General features: G+C 41.2%; 1 protein-coding gene and 1 long non-coding RNA gene across 3 annotated transcripts; both read right to left on the bottom strand.

Moving 5' to 3' along the window:
- Positions 1-445: 445 nt before the first annotated feature.
- LOC139547054 (uncharacterized) lies at positions 446-5,352 on the bottom strand. The gene is made up of 3 exons (XR_011669322.1): positions 4,938-5,352; positions 3,825-3,909; positions 446-3,633 (listed from the first exon to the last, which is right to left on the bottom strand). It is a non-coding gene; the product is annotated as an uncharacterized lncRNA (long non-coding RNA).
- A 4,317-nt stretch (positions 5,353-9,669) lies between these two features.
- On the bottom strand, positions 9,670-19,197 carry LOC139547191 (interferon regulatory factor 2-like). Of its 2 annotated transcripts, XM_071356256.1 has the most exons (9): positions 18,938-19,197; positions 17,880-17,972; positions 15,200-15,299; positions 14,872-15,048; positions 14,072-14,106; positions 13,761-13,881; positions 13,384-13,548; positions 12,443-12,486; positions 9,670-10,786 (listed from the first exon to the last, which is right to left on the bottom strand). In XM_071356256.1, the coding sequence occupies exons 2-9, from the start codon at positions 17,964-17,966 to the stop codon at positions 10,481-10,483; spliced, it is 1,035 nt and encodes a 344-aa protein (XP_071212357.1). In that variant the 5' UTR covers positions 17,967-17,972; positions 18,938-19,197; the 3' UTR covers positions 9,670-10,480. The 2 variants fall into 2 exon arrangements, with proteins under 2 accessions (XP_071212357.1, XP_071212358.1); XM_071356257.1 differs by lacking the exon at positions 14,872-15,048 and having other exon boundaries at positions 10,335-10,786; positions 18,938-19,139.
- Positions 19,198-20,003: the final 806 nt, after the last annotated feature.

Genomic DNA, 20,003 nt, shown 5'->3' with positions numbered 1-20,003 from the left:
TGATGCCGTGCTTTAGACCGCTGCGCCACACGGGAGCCCAACTGGCTTCTAGAAATATTAAAAAACCCTTGACTTAATTGCACATTTTGTTGTGTTATAGCATGAATTAAAAAATGTATTACATTAATTTCTCCCCACACACCCTATGACATTTGCACATTTATTGAAAATTAAATATCTAATTTCCATAAGTACTCACACCCCTGAGTCAATACTTTCTTGAAGCACCTTTGGCAGCGATTACGGCTGTGTATCTTTCTTAGTCTCTAAGAGCTTTCCACACCAGGATGGTACAACATTAACTATTTTTTAAATTCTTCAAGCTCTGTCATATTGGTTGTTGATCATTGCTAGACAACCATTTTCAGGTCCTGCCATAGATTTTCAAATAGATTTAAGTCAAAACTGTAACTCGGCCACTCAGGAACACTCACAGTCTTCGTGGTTTATTTATTTTATTTTTCATCTTTATTTAACCAGGTAAGCCAGTTGAGAACAAGTTCTCATTTACAACTGTGACCTGGCCAAGATACAGCAAAGCAGTTTGACAAAAACAACACAGACTTACACATGGAATAAATAAACATACAGTCAATAACACAATAGAAAAATCTATGTACAGTGTGTGCAAATGTAGTAAGATCAGGGAGGTAAGGCAATAAATAGGCCATAGGGGCGAAATAATTACAATTTAACAATTAAACACTGGAGTGATAGATGTGCAAGTAGAGATACTGGGGTGCAAAGGAGCAAAACAATTATTAACAGTATGGGGATGAGGTAGTTGGGTGGGCTATTTACAGATGGGCTGTGTACAGGTGCAATGATCGGTAAGCTGCTCTGACAGCTGATGCTTAAAGTTAGTGAGGGAGATATAAGACTCCAGCTTCAGTGATTTTTAAAATCCGTTCCAGTCATTGGCAGCAGAGAACTGGAAGGAAAGGCGGCCAAAGGAGTTGGCTTTGGGGATGACCAGACCATACCTGCTGTAGCGCGTGCTACAGCTGGGTGTTGCTATGGTGATCAGTGAGCCGAGATAAGGCGGGGCTTTACCTAGCAAAGACTTATAGATGACCTGGAGCCAGTGGGTTTGGCGACAAATATGAAGCAAGAGCCAGCCAACGAGAGCATACAGGTTGCAGTGGTGGGTAGGATATGGGGCTTTGGTGACAAAACGGATGTCACTGTGATAGACTACATCCAGTTTGCTGAGTAGAGTGTTGGAGGCTATTTTGTAAATGACATCGCCGAAGGATCAGTAGGATAGTCAGTTTTACGAGGGTATGTTTAGCAGCATGAGTGAAGGAGGCTTTGTTATGAAATAGGAAGCCGATTCTAGATTTAATTTTGGACTGGAGATGCTTAATGTGAGTCTGGAAGGAGAGTTAACAGTCTAACCAGACACCTAGGTATTTGTAGTTGTCCACATATTCTAAGTCAGAACCGTCCAGAGGAGTGATGCTAGTCAGGCGGGGGGGTGCGTGCAGCGAGCGGTTGAAAAGCATGCATTTAGTTTTACTTGCATTTAAGAGCAGTTGGAGGCCACGGAAGTAGTGTTGTATGGCATTGAAGATCGTCTGGAGGTTTGTTAACACAGTATACAAAGAAGGGCCAGAAGTATACAGAATGGTGTCGTCTGCGTAGAGGTGGATCAGAGAATCACCAACAGCAAGAGCGACATCATTGATGTATACAGAGAAAAGAGTCGGCCAGAGAACTGAACCCTGTGGCACCCCCATAGAGACTGCCAGAGATCTGGACAACAGGCCCTCCGATTTGACACACTGAACTCTATCTGAGAAGTAGTTGGTGAACCAGGCGAGGCAGTCATTTGAGAAACCAAGGCTGTTGAGTCTGCCGATAAGAATGTGGTGATTGACAGGTCGATGAAGACGGCTGCACAGTATTTTCTTTAATCGATGGCGGTTATGATATCATTCAGGACCTTGATTGCATAGCAGAGAAGGAACGGTGGGATTCGAAATGGTCGGTGATCTGTTTGTTAACTTGGCTTTCGAAGACTTTAGAAAAGGCAGGGTAGGATAGCTATAGGTCTGTAACAGTTTGGGTCTAGAGTGTCTCCACCTTTGAAGAGGGGGATGACTGCGGCAGCGTTCCAATCTTTTGGGATCTCAGACTATACGAAAGAGAGGTTGAACAGGCTAGTAATAGGGGTTGCAACAACTTCGGTGGATAATTTTAGAGAGGGCCCAGATTGTCTAGCCCAGCTGATTTGTAGGGGTCCAGATTTTGCAGCTCTTTCAGAACATCAGCCGTCTGGATTTGGGTGAAGGAGAAGCGGGGGTGGGGGGGGGGGCTTGGGCAAGTTGCTGTGGGGGGTGCAGAGCTGTTGGCCAGAGTAGCCAGGTGGAAAGCATGGCCAGCCGTAGAAAAAATGCTTATTGAAATTCTCAATTATCATGGATTTATCGGTGGTGACAGTGTTTCCTAGCCTCAGTGCAGTGGGCAGCTGGACTCCATGGACTCCCAAAACTTCTTGGAATTTGTGCTACAGGATGCAAATTTCTGTTTGAAAAAGCTAGCCTTTGCTTTCCTAACTGACTGTGTATATTTGTTCCTAACTTTCCTGAAAAGTTGCATATCACGGGGGCTATTTGATGCTAATGCAGTACGCTACAGGATGTTTTTGTGCTGGTCAAGGGCAGTGAAGTCTGGAATGAACCAAGGGCTATATCTGTTCTTAGTTCTATATTTTTTTAACAGGGCATGCTTATTTAAGATGGTGAGGAAAGCACTTTTAAAGAATAACCAGGCATCCTCTACTGACGGAATGAGGTCAATATCCTTCCAGGATACCCAGGCCAGGTCGATTAGAAAGGCCTGCTCGCTGAAGTGTTTTAGGGAGCGTTTGACAGTGATGAGGGGTGGTCGTTTGACCGCGGACCCATTACGGACGCATGTAATGATCGCTGAGATCCTGGTTGAAGACAGCAGAGGTGTATTTAGAGGGCAGGTTGTGACATAAGATTTAATCACACAATTGTTCTCTCTCGCCCCTATCGGTCATCTCACCCAATCTGTAGCCAAGGAATGTCATACATGATGGATCATTAGCTTATACACTAACTTTCACACATCTAGTTGGCCGGGCAGGGTGGGTGTGGAGCCAGAGACAGCAGGGGTTCAAACTGTAGAACCTAGTTCCTACATTTGAATATAAAAATGTATTTCAACAAACAAAGCTATGCTACATTTTATCTCGGGGACCCTCAGGATCAGAGCAAGATTACTGAATGCAAGTACATTATTTACCTTCAGAGGTGAATATATCAAACCAGTTGCCGTGATACATTTTTGTTGCTGTGCACTCTCCTCAAACAATAACACGGTATTTTTTCACTGTAATTGCTACTGTAAATTGGACAGTGCAATTAGATTATGAATTACTATTATTATTATGAATTATTATTATTAGATTAACAAGAATTTATGCTTTCTGCCCATATAAGACATGTCTATGTCCTGGAATGTTTGGTGTTACTTACAACTGTCATGCTAATCACGTTAGCGCACATTAGCTCAACCGTCCCGGTATAGGGACACCGATCCGTAGAGGTTAGTCAGTCTTTCAGCCATTTCAAGGTCTCTTCAGGGTGTCTTCTCCATTCCTTTCTGAGAAAGAGGCGAGAAGATGCAAGAAATCGAGGAAAGATGAATTGAGAAAGAAGCCCATATTCTTCCATCAGGAAGTAAAAGTCAGCTGCTGTCTTCACAAGCTGTTCCTGAGGTATTCTGGGACTGCATCTGCTGACTCCACACAGTTCATTATATTTGTTGTCTTTTTTTTACCACAAATCACTCACCTTCTTTAAGGGCCTTGTCAACATTGTGTGATACCACCAATCTTCTCGTCTGTGCAGACTCCAAAAGGGGCACTGTGAATCGTCCCTGCAAACATAAGATCAATTTAGAAATTGTTGTGTTAAGTACAAAGAATGTTCCAGTCGAAGGTCAATGATGCTCCATCTCACGCCATTGCATGCATACTAACATGATCACTGACAAAGGAACCAAGGATGCATTCGAACAACTTCAAATAGAAATTCAAACCAAACCAGGAAAACAAAACAAAACCAAACAAAGACAAAACACTGCCTATGCTTTCAATCACGTCGGTGATTGAAAGGCGAACTTTGTTGCCGGTTGTCGTGGTAATACAATGAAAGTTTAGATGCGATCACCATATAAGTTCAAAGATGAAAAAGCCTGGAAGGAGGAGAGATGACTAGAAACGATTCGGTTGGCCGTTTTATGTGTGGATTAATTGTCGGAGTAGAGGTCCTTGTGCATTTCAGGTAAAATAACAACTCAATGTTTATATCCCAGGACAAATTAGCTAGCAACAGCAAGCTAGCTAAATAGGACAAATTAACGTTAGCTAGCAAGTGCAAGCTAGTTAGCTAAATTGCCACACATGTTTAATGCTTTTCGACCTGTCCCCAAATTAATGTCATTGGTTCAGAGTTTGTTTTGATATTTTAACCTGCGTGTCGTGATCGCGTTTGGTGTGGGCAAAATACATTTATGCACGATAGCGCATGCACGCAGCCGGTTTGGGTTCCGTGTTAGAGAAAATACTGGCTGTTAGCCTTCTAACGTTAGGTCCGTTTGAAAGTCTACGATTTGACGTCATTCTACGGACCTAACTAGTCTGTTCTGTTGCTCGTGCCATCAGATTTGCATTGTAAATCAAGCAAGGTCTTGGTGCCTCATGTAAAAATAAATCTCAAAACTAGCTAGCCTGTTGCTGCTAGACTACTAACTAGTTAGGTTATGAAACTCGCTACCAAATGTTATGTATTAACGTTAAATAACTTAGCTAGCGTTGCGTTTGCAGCTAACGTTAGAAATATTCTTGCTAACACACTCACCAGCAATTAGTTAGCTAGCTATTACGATTGCTACCTGAAACATACATTTATGTAGATCGCCCTCTATCTTTGGTCCGTGCTGTCTGGGGTCCATTGGACGTTTCCCCCCCCACACAAGTTTAAATATGAAGTGGTGGGGGTGATGGACGTCCCATGGATTCCAGATATTCATTACGCTGAAACGGAAGGAAACGAGGGGGAACCTATCTGAATTTGTCCAATAGAAACTCTCGTTTTATTTTTGGGGTGCAACTGCATTAAAAATATCGCGTTTTGACCACGTGCTTTAAGACCCAAACGGCGTTCCATATTTGTACTAACGATTTCACCCCAGGGTAAATTGTCAGAGAGGGGGGTCACTGTCGAACAATCAGTCAGAAGTGTCCTTTCAATATTCTACAAGGTTACAAAGGGAAAGAAGCCTCGTACGAACCATCCTGATGTTGTGTAGCGAAACAGAATGTAAGCTCGCGAGATCAGGGTGATGCCAAAGGGAAAAGGGATAATTGTTCAACTATTATAAGGGGATTCTACACTTTTGTCTTTTAATTATTATACAGGCTGATTAAGTAAAGTGCATTGCATTTCAAGGATGTGGCACTCTTTTTTATATCTGCGTCATGATTTTTTTTTTACAGCTATCTATGCGGGTCGCTACAATACTTTCAACAATGTATTTATGAATGAAGAAATGTTGTTTTAATAGTTTTGAGAAGTGCTTTACTGCCACCTTGTGTTCATCTTCAAGACAACCATTTCTACAGACAAAGGCTGATCATACAGTATCATAATAATCATTAGGGGGGGCAGGTAGCCTGAGCGTTGGTCCAGTAACGAAATGTCGCTGGTTCGAATCGCTGAGCAGGCAAGGTGGAAGAATCTGCCGTTCTGCCATTGAGCAAGGCAGTTAATCCCCAACAACAACTGCTCCCTGGGTCCAGATGACGTGGATTTGGATTAAGGCAGGCCCCCCACCTCTCTGATCTGACGGTTTGGGTTAAATGCGGAAGAGACATTTGGGTTGAATTTATTCAGTTGCACAATTGACTAGGTATTTCCCAATATCCAGGCTCACATAGTCCAATTGAATAAAGAGAGCTTTCATGATGCATGGAAAAAATGATACTTGAAATTGGCACTGGCTTAAAGAGAAGGAAAATCTGAGCTTTTATGTTGTTTTTACCTTCTTCACATAACTTCTACATTCCTGCCCAGTACCCTGCTCTGAACCTCAGACACTGTCACTAGCTGTCTACCACCCGGTATAGAGTCATTGAACACTGGTCACTTAATGTTTACATACTGTTTAACCCACTTTATATGTACACTGAGTGTACAAAACAATAGGAACACCTGCTCTTTCCATGACATAGACTGACCAAGTGAATCCAAGTGAAAGCTATGATCCGTTATTGATGTTACCAAATTCAACCAGTGTAGATGAAGGGGAGACAGGTTAAAGATGGATTTTTAAGCCTTCAGACAATTGAAACATGTATTGTGTATGTGTAACAGTTTTGCTTCCGTCCCTCTCCTGTGCCATTCAGAAAGTGAATTGGCAAGACAAAATATTTAAGTGCCTTTTAATGGGGTATGGTAGTAGGTGCCCGGTGCATCGGTTTGAGTGTGTCTGCTGGTGTTTTCTTGCTCAACAGTTTCCTGTGTGTAGAGTGGTCAAGAATGGTCCACCACCCAAAGGACATCCAGCCAATATGGGCCAGCATCCCTGTGGAATGCTTTCGACACCTTCTAGACACCTTCCATGCCCCAATGAATTGAGGCTTTTCTGAGGGCAAAATGGGGTGCAGCTCAATATTAGGAAGGTGTTCCTAATGGTTTGTACACTCAGTGTATATATATTTATATTTCGGACTCTGACATTGCTCATTCTGATATTTCTTAATTTCTCTTAACTTTTGGGAATATATGTTTATTGTTTTGTATTGCTAGGTATTACTGCACTGTTGGAGCTACAAACACAAGCATTTCACTGCACATGCGATAACATCTTTAAATCTGTGTATGCGATCAATAAACTTTGATTTGACCTTAATTGCTTTGTTGTGAGTTCAAACATCAAACTATTGAATTACAGTACTTTCTATTACATTCTAGTTATTACTACAGCCACTAGCTGGTGCAATCTATTCAGACTTGCATGAGAACTACAGTAATGTCGTGAACTTGACCATTTACATTTGCACAACGACTATTCAACCAAACCAGGACTTGAATGAGTCTAAACTAAATTAAAATATGTGGTAAATGAAAATATAATGTATTGCAGCATGTAAGATTTGGAGATGTCAGACGGGCTAGTCCTCTAACTCATGTGCAATAACTTCAATGACTTTTCATATTGCTTGGCATTTACAAGCTGTTATAATGTGCTCTGGACTATCCTTAGGGAGAGGTTGAGACTTTGTTTACTCTGGGATTGACTAATGGCCTATCTGGTGTATAGGTGTCACAGCAACCCAGGTGCCAATTGGCTGTGTTCAGGCGCAAACAGGAAGTTGAGCGGCTAAGAACAGCAACCAAAACCAAAAGGCAGCGAGAGCATGAGCCAAAGCATGCCCATGGGGGATTACTGTGTGCTGCAGAGGGCTGGAGCTCAACAACTACCCTCCTTTGTTTTCCATAGAATCTGAAAGGAGGATTGTTATGAGGAAACTGGGGAAAAAAATACTAAGAATGTTTTATTTCACAATCACTAGTATTTATGCAAGGATAATAATGCTTTGCAGAGCCATTATGCAATAGCTTGAATGTCACTGCATTCATTCCTGTTGAAACAAGTAGTACTATGAGTGGCAAAACACTCACCGTTGGGACTATTTTCTTAGTAAAGATCTGACTTCAAGAGTTGAGCGAGGACTGTAGGAGCAGAACAACAATGAAACAAATCTCTCCTGAATCCCAACAGCTGAATCAAACAACACCGTACATGTTTCACACATGTGGTCTTACATTCTAGGACATTGCTGACCTCTGTTAATCTATGTCACTGTATTGAAACTAGAAAAACAGTCTATGGTGTAATATTGGAAATATTACAACATTGTAGTACAGCAGGATTACAAAACAATATTTTTATTAAGATTTGCATGTTTATCCACAGGATTAAGAGTTGCCCCTGAATGTGCAGTGACACACTCAAACGTGTGTAAATGTATAGCAACTAATTTAAAACACACAATTACATACAGTACCAGTCAAAAGTTTGGGCACACCTACTCATTCCAGGGTTTTTCTTTATTTTGTACTATGTTCTACATTGTAGAATAATAGTGAAGACATCAAAACTATGAAATAACACATATGGAATCATGTAGTAACCAAAAAAGTGTGAAACAAATCAAAATATATTTTCTTATTTGAGATTCTTCAAAGTAGCCACTAGTTGCCTTGACAGCTTTGCACACTCTTGGCATTCACTCAACCAGCTTCATGAGGTAGTCACCTGGAATGCATTTCAATTAACAGGTGTGCATTGCGTTTGAGCCAATCAGTTGTGTTGTGACAAGGTAGGGGTAGTATACAGAAGATAGCCCTATTTGGTAAAAGACCAAGTCCATATTATGGCAAAAACAGCTCAAATAAGCAAAGAGAAATGACAATCCATCTTTACTTTAAGACATGAAGGTCAGTCAATCTGGAAAATTTCAAGAACTTTGAAAGTTTCTTCAAGTGCAGTCAGAAAAACCATCAAGTACTATGTAAAAACTGGATCTCATGAGGACCGCCACAAGAAAGGAAGACCCAGAGAGTTACCTCTGCCTCAGAGGATAAAAGCATTAGTGTTACCAGACTAAAAAATTGAGGCTGAAATAAATGCTTCACAGAGGTCAAGTCACATCTCAACATCAACTGTTCAGAGGAGGCTGTGTGAATCAGGCCTTCGTGGTCAAATTGCTGCAAAGAAACCACTACTAAAGGAAACCAATGAGAAGAAGAGACTTGCTGGGGCCAAGAAACACGAGCAATGGACATTAGACCGGTGGAAATCTTTCCTTTGGTCTGATAAGTCCAAATTTGAGATTTTTGGTTCCAACCACCATGTCTTTGTGAGACACAGAGTAGGTGATGCAAGAGTAGATGGTCTCCGCATGTGTAGTTCCCACCGTGAAGCATGGAGGAGGAGGTGTGATGGTGTGGGGGTGCTTTTCTGGTGACACTGTCTGTGATTTATTTAGAATTCAAGGCATACTTATCCAGTATGGCTACCACAGCATTCTGCAGTGATACGCCATCCCATCTGATTTGCACTTAGTGGGACTATCATTTGTTTTTCAACAGGACAATAACCCAACACACCTCCATGCTGTGTAAGGGCTATTTGACCAAGAAGGAGAGTGATGGAGTGCTGCATCAGATGACCTGGCCTCCACAATCACTCGACCTCAACCCAATTGATATGGTTTGGGATGAGTTGGACCGCTGAGTGAAGGAAAAGCAGCCAAAAAGTGCTCAGCATATGTGGGAACTCCAACAAGACTGTTAGAAAAGCATTCCAGATTAAGCTGGTTGAGAGAATGCAAAGAGTGTGCAAAGCTGTCATCAAGGCAAAGGGTGGCTACTTTGAAGAATCTCAAATATAAAATATATTTTGATTTGTTTAACACTTTTTTTGGTTACTACATGATTCCATATGTGTTATTTCATAGTTTTGATGTCTTCACTATTATTCTACAATGTAGAAAAAAGTAAAATGAAAAGAAAAACACTTGAATGAGTAGGTGTGTCCAAACTTTTGACTGGTAATGCATATACACACATACAGTAAGCTACAAGCATATACAATTTCACATACAGTAGATGTCACAAATGCAGACATGTTGATGGAAAATATATATTTTCTTCCTCATGTGTCATGTAAATAACAATAAAAAAAAATTATCTAACAAATAATCAGAAATCTTTCATTTTGGGGGAAAAATATACAAATTGTATAATTGTCCACCCTAGATTAAAATGTACCTTATATATATATATATATAAGTGCTTAAAAGAAAGTGCCTTAAAAGGCATCTAGATAAATTACCAAGAGCATTTATTCACTTCATCCTTTTATCCTATCTCCTCGAAGGCCAAAGACAAGGTTGCAAAGTGAGCCATAGATAAGCAAGGCCTCTACTATGGCTTCAGCTTTGCTGTTAGTGTACACACATACATAGCCCAGAGTGGCCAGACACATCCCTGTCAGTGCTTTCCATAAGGTGCAGAAGCGGTTTGCCATTACGCAGACAAATTAGCATGTACATTATTAACAGTGGGCGAAGAGTGGGATGAGATGCCCTACAAATATTTTCACAGTTTGTCAATGAATTCTCTCTCATCGCATCTAAAAGGCCCTGAGATCTTGGGAGGTTCAGTTTAGGCATCGATCCATATTCTACAGCTCACAGAGCCCCATACCCCTATACTGTACTGTATGTCCCAGTCATTCCTATGAGTAGGCACTCTGGTCGAACAAGAAGGCCAGCAGGCACTCTGGTCGAACAAAAAGGCCAGCAGTGATCAAGGCTTTTCCACGCCAAGCCTGCCACTGACTGGCCCATTTCTTGAGTCACTGCACTGCCAGGTCTTCAGCAGGTCTTGACAGAGGACTTAGAGATGTCTGAGGTCTTCACGATAACGCTGGCTCGGGTCTCTGCAGCAGAGGCCTGGCTGGAGGAAGCCTGCTCTGAAGGAGTGTGCTGGGCTGCTGGCATGTCCCTTTTCCAGGGGCTGTTGTTGTAGCTGATGAGGGGCATGGGGTCCCTGGTGCTGGTCACTTTGAAGTTGGTTACCTTTCCAGTAGTGACAAAGGTGGCCATGCTGGGTAGTGAGCACGATGGTACTCTCAGCACAGAGGAAGCTAAACGTGATCCCCACAGCCCACCACGAAGATGCTGCAAGTCACAGTGAAGGTGGGGTTTAATTCAGCCATAACCATTCAAACACTTATTTCAGGATATATCTGAATATAGATTTGGCCACTAGCATATTTCTTAACGTGTATAGTAGTCTGTTTGTAGAATCTTCATAAATCATTGACAGCATTAGAAGAGGGAATTTCATTGACACTAACCACGTTTCCATCCACAGTTTTCATGCGAGTAAAGTCATACCGTATAAAAAAAAAAATCACAACAGCTGTGATGGAAATAGGAAGTTTCGATGCAATTTTATAAACGCCGACAGATCATTTGTTCATTCAACATGGTGGGATCTTATTGTGTGTTGAACTTTAGATTTGTACTCAGTACATGAAAACTTAAGAGAAAAATTACATTTTGTGTGCGCGCCTGTTTTCTTTATGCGGATTTTTGCATTTTCGCATGAAAATATGTCACCAATTGGATGGAAACCTAGCTATAGCAAGTCTTGCAAAACACGTGGCATATTTACCAATGAAAATCTATTACTGCAACTTGAACACATTGGCATGCACATGTAAATATTGTCATGTTTACAAGCGCTGCATGCCTTAATACTTTCTAACATGCTTGTAAACTGCTCTTCCTGCTGTTGAGCTCTGCATGATTCATCTATACTAAGGAACCTCATCTCCCCCCTCTTCACCCACGGACACACACACACACGTGCGTGTGTGCAGCATCAAATTTCCTCTTCCAGCTCAATGTAGCAAGATATTCTACAAATACCACAATAGCCATCTTGTCCACATTTTTGAAAGTAGCTGACAGCCAGGGCTTTCTAGGGCAAAGAAAATAGCTTGGCATTATACTAGTTTTCTCTGTTTCTCCAATGGGCATGTCATTATGTATTAGAACATTACAACACAAAAGGGCAACAACGGTTGAGAAATAACGAATGCTATTCTGTTGAATTCTGTAACTGTATGTGTGTGCCTTGATTTGTGATTGGGCTTGTTTTGAGCACAATTCAAGACATGAAACGAGGTTTAATCATTAGCCAGGGGACAAAAGTGAATCCGGTATTCACCAGAGAGCTGCCTTCTGTTTTTTGTCTTTCTTTGCGTCAGAGCACTTTAGAACAGGAACTGACAGTATGGGCTGGGCTAGAAGTAAAAGGGACAGTACCACCATTCTACAGTTACAGTACTCTTACTACTGTAAAGCAGTCGAACTGGCTAAGGTAATGAACTCAAAATCGTCGGTTTCAAGTGAAGGTTTGTTTATCTTCTGATCGGGCAGGGTTAATGATTCAGCTGTCTGTACAGTATGTTTCTGTGTACCCAGGCAGGCCCAGACATGCCGCTCAGCCCTATTAGAATAAGCTAATTCTGCTAGCTAAGTGCACTTCCCTTGGCTTAGAGAACAGGCCAGCTACAATGGCACCATAAAACAAAGCTATCGCTTTGTGCTGCAAGTACTCCATAAAGACACACAGGCTCAAAATCAAAGGCTTCTTTCTGTGTGTCAGCTCATGATTTTTACTACCTTTCCAATCTTACAAAAGAATCTAGCTGTCTTGAATGATTATTTGGCTAACATAATGGTTAGGAGGCAATTTTTTGACTGATGGGCTTTTCTTCTGATACAGATACGCAATTGGACAATGCAATTGTTCAGTGTCCTTACCCCCTTAGAGTCCTCTTCACTGTGCACACTGTCTGTGTCACTCTCTGTAAAGCAGAACAGAAAGAACCATGAAAACCCACAACTCAGGGATTTCCAGACTAACAGGTTGGAGAAGGATGGGCATATGAAAGAATGTCAGAGTTTTTTTTTTTTTTTTAGTTCAATGACAATAGGCTTTATCTGCTACCATCAGTGATGAACTCTAGCGAACTTCTGTACATAATCATATGTTATGCTTCACCAAAAATGAAACATGCAGGAATAGCAGGGTAGTTATATATACAGTATCATACTATATGTAACACATCAGGCGGATCAATATCAACCATATACAGTATCATGTTAAGCATACACATACAGAAATAACTGTATAAATATGCATAAATACAAGCTCATATTCTGAGTTCAACTCTTTCTGTGTTAACGCTTCTCCCAAGCAACACATTCACTTATTCTACAGTAATACCATTGAGCAAGTTGAATGACAGTGGTGATGTAGCCATGTTGATGATAACAAGCACTGGCCTGGCCTTGGGCTTTGCAACAGGGAAGCCTTATGGCTCTCGTAGACACTAAGCAATACACCGCAGTACTATACTATCTAGACTGAATAAAAAGTTCAAATGTTTCAATTTCACTTGGCATTTTCAAATGGAGGTGACAGTGTGCCGTACAAGTCGCAGGCATACACTGGTGTTCGAAAATACAGTGGTGCCTCCCAATCACCAATCAAATGATTCACCTGGAGTACATTAGAATAACAATGTGATTGTAGTGGCATTCTAATCCTTCACATCTCTTTCATCGCTGCTCTGAACTATAGGAATTACACCATTGTTAACACCTATAATGGGTACTGATGTGAGTTCCAAGCAACCCCGTCTGTTGTGTTCGGGCGTGGGTTGGGGTAGAATGGAAGAATTTGGGGGATGTGGACTGACCTCCATACGAGGACACAGGGGAGATCTGGAGTGGGTACGGGTGGCTGGAGCTGACCGACTGCTCCTCATTCTCGGTGGTCACCTCGATGGTCTGACACACATATGGCAGGTCATCGATGATCAGCTGGTCATCCCCAGGGCTGCGACTGCCCGGATGAAGATATTCTGAGGAAGCGCAAGATAATCCCTGGTTATACATTTGTCCTCCAGTGGAAAGCCTAAGCAATTTACTCACAGCTATATGCATAAGACATTAGTAAGTGTGTAACTACTATACACGTCTCCTGTTGTGCTCTCTTAATGATCTACCACACAACATCAATTAAATTGATTAAATGTGTGTAGTTGGACACAGACACGGATGCCAAAGCTCTTACCTGTGCAGTCTGTAATGTACTCCTCTTTCACTTCATCCTTCAACTCTACCTTCACCACTTCATGGTCTTCAACAGACCCATTCATGCTCTCCGTGGATGAGGACCTGGGCTCCACCTGTTCCTGGGGTGACAGAGGCAGAGAGGTGTGGGCATCTCTTTCCATCCTCACTGGAGGTCTGTCATGCTTGCTAAAATCATTTTACATTTGCCAAGTAAAATGATCAATTTCAAAGAATGGTTTGAATGGTTTGAATGTGAAATTGAATAGTAATGCACTGAGGTCTTCTGTGTCAACACACACTAGTTATTACCTTGTTTTTTCCCTCTTTTTCCCTCTTTTTCTTTCCTAGAAAACACATCAACATGACATTCCACTGTTAAAAGGTGGACACAAATTAATCTATTTCAGTGTGTCAATTTCAAGCCTATGCAACCGCCTCAGCGAGAAGATAAATGTAGATATGTAGATAAACTGTTGATTGCTAATTAACAGTAATGTAATAATATCTACAACATTAACGAATGTTAATGTAATCAAGTGTTAATAACATGTAAAACCGTGCTTACAGCACATATTATACATGAAATAAACTTGGCTAGTAGCTACACCGTAAAGCCATAAGTGTTATCCTCTCTGGGAGCTGATCTTTAATTCAGTCTCTGCCATTTCTAATTTAATTTAATTGTATGTCTTTATTTAACCTTTATTTAACTAGGCAAGTCAGTTAAGAAAAAGTAATCCTTCTAACCCCCTCCCCCCTTAAAAGAGTTAGATGCACTATTGTAAAGTGGTTGTTCCACTGGATATCATAAGGTGAATGCACCAATTTGTAAGTCGCTCTGGATAAGAGCGTCTGCTAAATGACTTAAATGTAAATGTAAGAACAAATTCTTATTTACAATGACGGCCTACACCGGCCAAACCTGGACGACGCTGGGCCAATTGTGCGCCGCCCTATGGGACTCCCAATCACGGCCGGTTGTGATACAGCTGGATTTGAACCAGGGTGTCTGTAATGTCGCGTCTGCCAATGAGATGCAGTGTCTTAGACCGCTGCGCCACTCGGGAGCCCCAATCATTGTTCTCTCAGAGCTAGAGGCAACCACTTGCCTTTCTTGGTCTGGCGCTCAGACGCAGACAGCATCTTGTATACCCTGAAAGCGTTAGTTCCCTTCTTGATGCTCTTGTCTTTCACCTCCTCAATATCAGGCAGAGAGTTCATTGCACAGCGGAAATTGGCCTTCCATGTTTTCGGGTCTGGTTTGTCGATCCCTAGTTGGTATTTTCCTGAATATAAAAAATGACTAATTATGGAAAGGCTATGCTGCTGCATAAACTTGAGTCATAACACTGATCATAACACATAACAGTGGCATTGGTAATGTAACATACTGTGTATTGTTGGCCATTTCTTATCACTTCATTTTCACAACTGTACCTGTATGAATGGCCCAGTTCTTGAATAAAGGAGCATCTTTTTCCAAATCCCAGCCATGTCTTGCAGCATGCATCCATGGAATCTGGAAGATCCTCTTCTCCTGCAGGTTCATCACAACAATGATTCAGACATTTATGACTTGGCTAACACATCGCACACATCTTGCGCAATTTGGTCGGCTGCATGGTTAATCTCCCCACGTCCAAATAATCAGGGACGAAAAAGAGATTAAGATGAGTCCATAGACTGCTTACGAGGTACGGAAACAAATATCCGAATACATTCTTTCGCTGAACTATCCTATTATGTTTAAAGAGTTACTTCCTTTACATGCCCATTAAAGGTGCTGACAAACAAAGTCATATGTGAAAATAGTCTGTTTTTAAAAGACTGAAGCACTGGAAGCATTTGAAGGTTATACATATTCAGACCCTCTCACTTTTTCCACATTTTGTTACGTTACAGCCTTATTCTAAAATGTATTCAATTGTTTTCTTCCTCATCAATCTACACACAATACCCCATAATGACAAAGCAAAAACAAGTTTAGAATTTTTTGCAAATGTATATATATATAAAAAAAAAAAACAGACGTATCACATTTACATAAGTATTCAGACTCTTTACTCACTACTTTGTTGACGCACCTTTGGCAGCGTTAAAAGCCTTGACTCATCTTGGGTATGACGCTACAAGTTTCTCCCATTCTTCTCTGCAGATCCTCTCAAGCTCTGTCAGTTTGGATGGGGAGCGTCGCTGCACAGCTATTTTCAGGTCTCTCCAGAGATGTTCGATCGGGTTCAAGTCTGGGCTCTGGCTGGGCCACTCAAGGATATTCAGAGACTTGTCCCGAAGCCACTCCTGCGTTGTCTTGGCTGTGTGCTTAAGGTTATTGTCCTGTTGGAAGGTAAACCTTCACCCTAGTCTGAGGTCCTGAGCGCTCTGGACCAGGTTTTCATCAAGAATCTCTCTGTACTTTACTCCGTTCATTCTTCCCTCAATCCTGACTAGTCTCCCAGTCCCTGCCACTGATAAACATCCGCACATCATGATGCTGCCACCATGCTTCACCGTAGGGATGGTGCCAGGTTTCGTCCAGAAGTGACGCTTGGCATTCATGCCAAAGAGATCAATCTTGGTTTCATCAGACCAAAGAATCTTGTTTCTCATGGTCTGAGATTCCTTTATATTTATTTTGGTAAAACACAAAGCTGGCTGTCATGTGCCTTTTAGTGAGGAGTAGCTTCCGTCTGGCCACTCTACCATAAAGGCATGATTGGTGGAGTACTGCATGTTCTCCCATCTCCACAGAGGAACTCTAGAGCTCTGTCAGAGTGACCTTCGGGTTCTTGATCAGCTCCCTGACCAAGGCCCTTCTCCCCAGATTGCTCAGTTTGGCCAGGCGGCCAGCTCTAGGAAGAGTCTTGGTAGATCTAAATTTCTTCTGTTTAAGAATGATGGAGGCCACTGTGTTCTTGGGGACCTTCAATGCTGCAGACATTTTTTAGTACCCTTCCCCAGATCTGTGCCTCGACACAATCCTGTCTCGGAGCTCTACGGACAATTCCTTCGAACTCATGGCTTGGTTTTTGCTCTGACATCTGTGGGACCTTATATAGACAGCTGTGTGCCTTTCCAAATCATGTCCAACCAATTGAATTTACCACAGGTGGACTCCCATTGTAGAAACATCAAGGATGATCAATGGAAACAGGATGCACCTGAGCTCAATTTCGAGTCTCATAGGGTTTGTCATTATAGGGTATTGTGTGTAGATTGTGGACTGGGGATTTAATCAATTTTGGAATAAGGCAGTGACGTAACAAAATGTGGAAAAAGTGAAGGGGTCTGAATACTTCCCGAATGCACTGTGTATGTAACATTTCTACCTGAAAATAATACATGTAACATTTCTACCTCATTCACATATCAGTAGTAATGAAGGAATACAAATCCGCTAAAGAAAAACTGTCCTGTCTGGCTAGATGTTGTATGTAGGCTACAGCTCGCTGTTGTATAATTAGTTTGCGTTTGCGAGCTTGACAACATTAGCAAAACATTCACATTACAACTCTTCCTTAAGTCCTTGCAACGGTTCCGTCACAACCGTTTTTTGTAGATAAAATGTTTGACATAGTTCTTTTAACATCCTGTCATGTGTGCTTATTGTTTTACCATTGATATGTTCTAGGCTATTTTGAGACCTTAAGAAGGATCCGGTAATGCTGGAGTGTCTACCAATGGCATGTCCACATTTATGAAGTATTTATAAAATATAAATAGCCCACACTTTAGATGAAGTGATGCAAAAATACTTAACTAATGATTAGTAAAGGGTTTATAAGGACCTACAGTATATTACATCTAAGGAATGGAGTAATGATTATTACATGATAAATAAACAATTTACTAATTCATTATAAATGCTTTATTACGTGGAGTTATTATAAAGTGCTACTCAAAAAAGTTGTTAAAAGAATATAGTAAGATGCACACAGGCTGTTTAGATGTGTGCATGCTTGTTTGTGTTCCTATATGATGGAGGGGTTATGTTGGTTGGTTTGGTAGCAATTGTTGCTTCATCAAAGCTTGAAAAGCGGGTACAGTAATAAACTTAGAACGCGGTGAACTTCCATACTAAGGCAAACTCAGTGTCTCAATAAAGATACATTTCACTTACTCTATTAACCCATTTCAGCCCAGGAATTAGGCAAGAGTTGATCTGTTCCTCCAACCATGGCCGCATGCGCATCCTCTCCACTGGCATGGTGGCCTGCAGACACAGAGCAAGGAGGAAATAAACAGTCAATTGAATGAATGAACCCTTCACTTCACTTCCTGAAGACAGCAACAGATCAGAAAACATCTGAGACCAAGTGGCCCATTTGGGGGATGACAACTCCCTGAGCTTATCAGCAACATCTGATCTCATACAGAGCAGAACCCAGTGCCAAAACACATCAAATACAGAGGGGCCACAACAACACACAATAATAGCTTCAGATGTGTTATATATCACATGTCGAACTGTACTCTGTTCATGTGTAATAAGGTGTTAATGAATCTTGAAAAGAGGTTAACGGTGCACGTGAGGCTCGTGATGACCATGACCTCTAGTTAGTGCTGCAAGTAGAGTAATCACGTTAGTGATCAAGGTCCACTCCAACAAAACGCAACAAACTCCTAAACCAATAAACTGTAACAGGTTATGAGAATGTTACTTTAATATATTTGCATATTGGGTTTATAGTACATATTCTATTAAGAACATTAAGCCAATAAAATAACGAACGTGTAGTTATCATTTAGTCAACCCTGCAGTTGTAGCCTAGTAGTTATGAAATTTACCAGAACCAAGCGTGTACCAATTCCATTATGCTTCCAATTTCTTTCCGAGCCTGATAATAACATACACAATGTAAAAGACAAATACCGATAAATGGTTACTTCAATGGTTTGTCGACATTCTGGTGCGCTATGCGCCACAGTTGGCAACAAATATACATTGCATCCGTCTCGCAAAGTCACGCTGTGGCCAAAACTGACAGCTGTTCAAGTTCACCAGAAAGCTGGCTGACATGTCAACACAAAAGTGAAAATAAACTTCATTCCATGTCGGATTGTCGGTTGCCCATGATCGGATCAACGTTCTATTACTTTCGATTAGGGTTTACATTGTCGCTTCATGATTCTATGGATACATAACTCTTCAGCAAAAACAACATGCGGAAACGTTACCTGCGATAAAGTGTTCTATTCAACTAGAGGTATCGACAGTCCTCTTGCCAGTCGCAAAGTTATCCCCGTGTAGTGTGTGATTTTGTGTACCAAAATGAAAACTATTAGCCTATTTCAGTGTCCAGATCGAAAGCAAAACAAGTAAAGGAAGTGCTTTGCGTGGAAAACCCCTCCCGATATATTCGTTTCACGTCGGCTGGACATAGATGGCGTTGTACGTAAGGGGTTCTGGAGCACGGAAGTCGTGCTCATTGGTCTACGGCTACGCCTCTGCAATCGACAGCTCAATTTCATTTTCACTTCCTCAAACCTCATCTGGTTGTATTCCAGTTTGCTAGGCTAGTGACCAATCCTCAAACAGGGCTTTCGTTTTTGAGATACCCCTACTCGAGGTATAAAAAAGCACAACCATATTTTAACATATCTCTAAGGTCTCCTAAAAACGAAATAGATGGTTGTATAAAAATATTTACCAGGTTTTCCTTTTGTTAGCTGTTCAATAGACAACTTTCCAAGTCATCTGTGATCTAAATCAGTGCTGTTTGGTCCTGCCTGACAAAAATAAAATCAGTAACATGTTTTTCGATGAGTGGCTAAGTCGTCGGTTAGCTGCCCTACATACACAGATAAACAACATTAGGATATCTTAATACAGCTTGGAAATATAGACCTGTAAACACACACATACAATAGGTAGAAATATCAACTATTAATATTTATGATGAATTATTATGATGAACTTCACTTTTTGGTACGGTAACTGTTCAATAGACAACTTTCCAAGTACATTTAAAAAAAATGTTGTGGCTATTGTATTCATCTATAAGACAAGTGGGCTCAGACACTGAAAACTGTAATTTTCCAGCCAAATGTTCCTCTGTGGATTTTATATGTTTAACCCCTACTCATGCAATTACGTTAGGGGGCCCCCTAGATTTCACTCCAAATCCAATATGACGTCCAAAATCCAATATGACTGCCATATTACCACTAAATGGTGGTTTAATCAACTGTATACATACACATTTTAAATGAGAAATGTTTCAGATTTGTGTACTGTACTTAT

Source organism: Salvelinus alpinus, chromosome 20 (genome assembly GCF_045679555.1).
Source record: "Salvelinus alpinus chromosome 20, SLU_Salpinus.1, whole genome shotgun sequence".
Taxonomy (NCBI): domain Eukaryota; kingdom Metazoa; phylum Chordata; class Actinopteri; order Salmoniformes; family Salmonidae; genus Salvelinus; species Salvelinus alpinus.
This window is presented reverse-complemented; position numbering and strand designations above follow the sequence as displayed.

Excerpts from the sequence above, each read along its gene's own strand:
- LOC139547191 (XM_071356256.1), bottom strand. The coding sequence starts at position 17,966 with ATGCCAGTGGAGAGGATGCGCATGCGGCCATGGTTGGAGGAACAGATC. Across the intron at positions 15,049-15,199 it reads GAACTGGGCCATTCATACAG|GAAAATACCAACTAGGGATC; the intron begins GTACAGTTGTGA and ends TTTTATATTCAG. Across the intron at positions 12,487-13,383 it reads CCCTGTGTCCTCGTATGGAG|AGAGTGACACAGACAGTGTG; the intron begins GTCAGTCCACAT and ends TCTGCTTTACAG.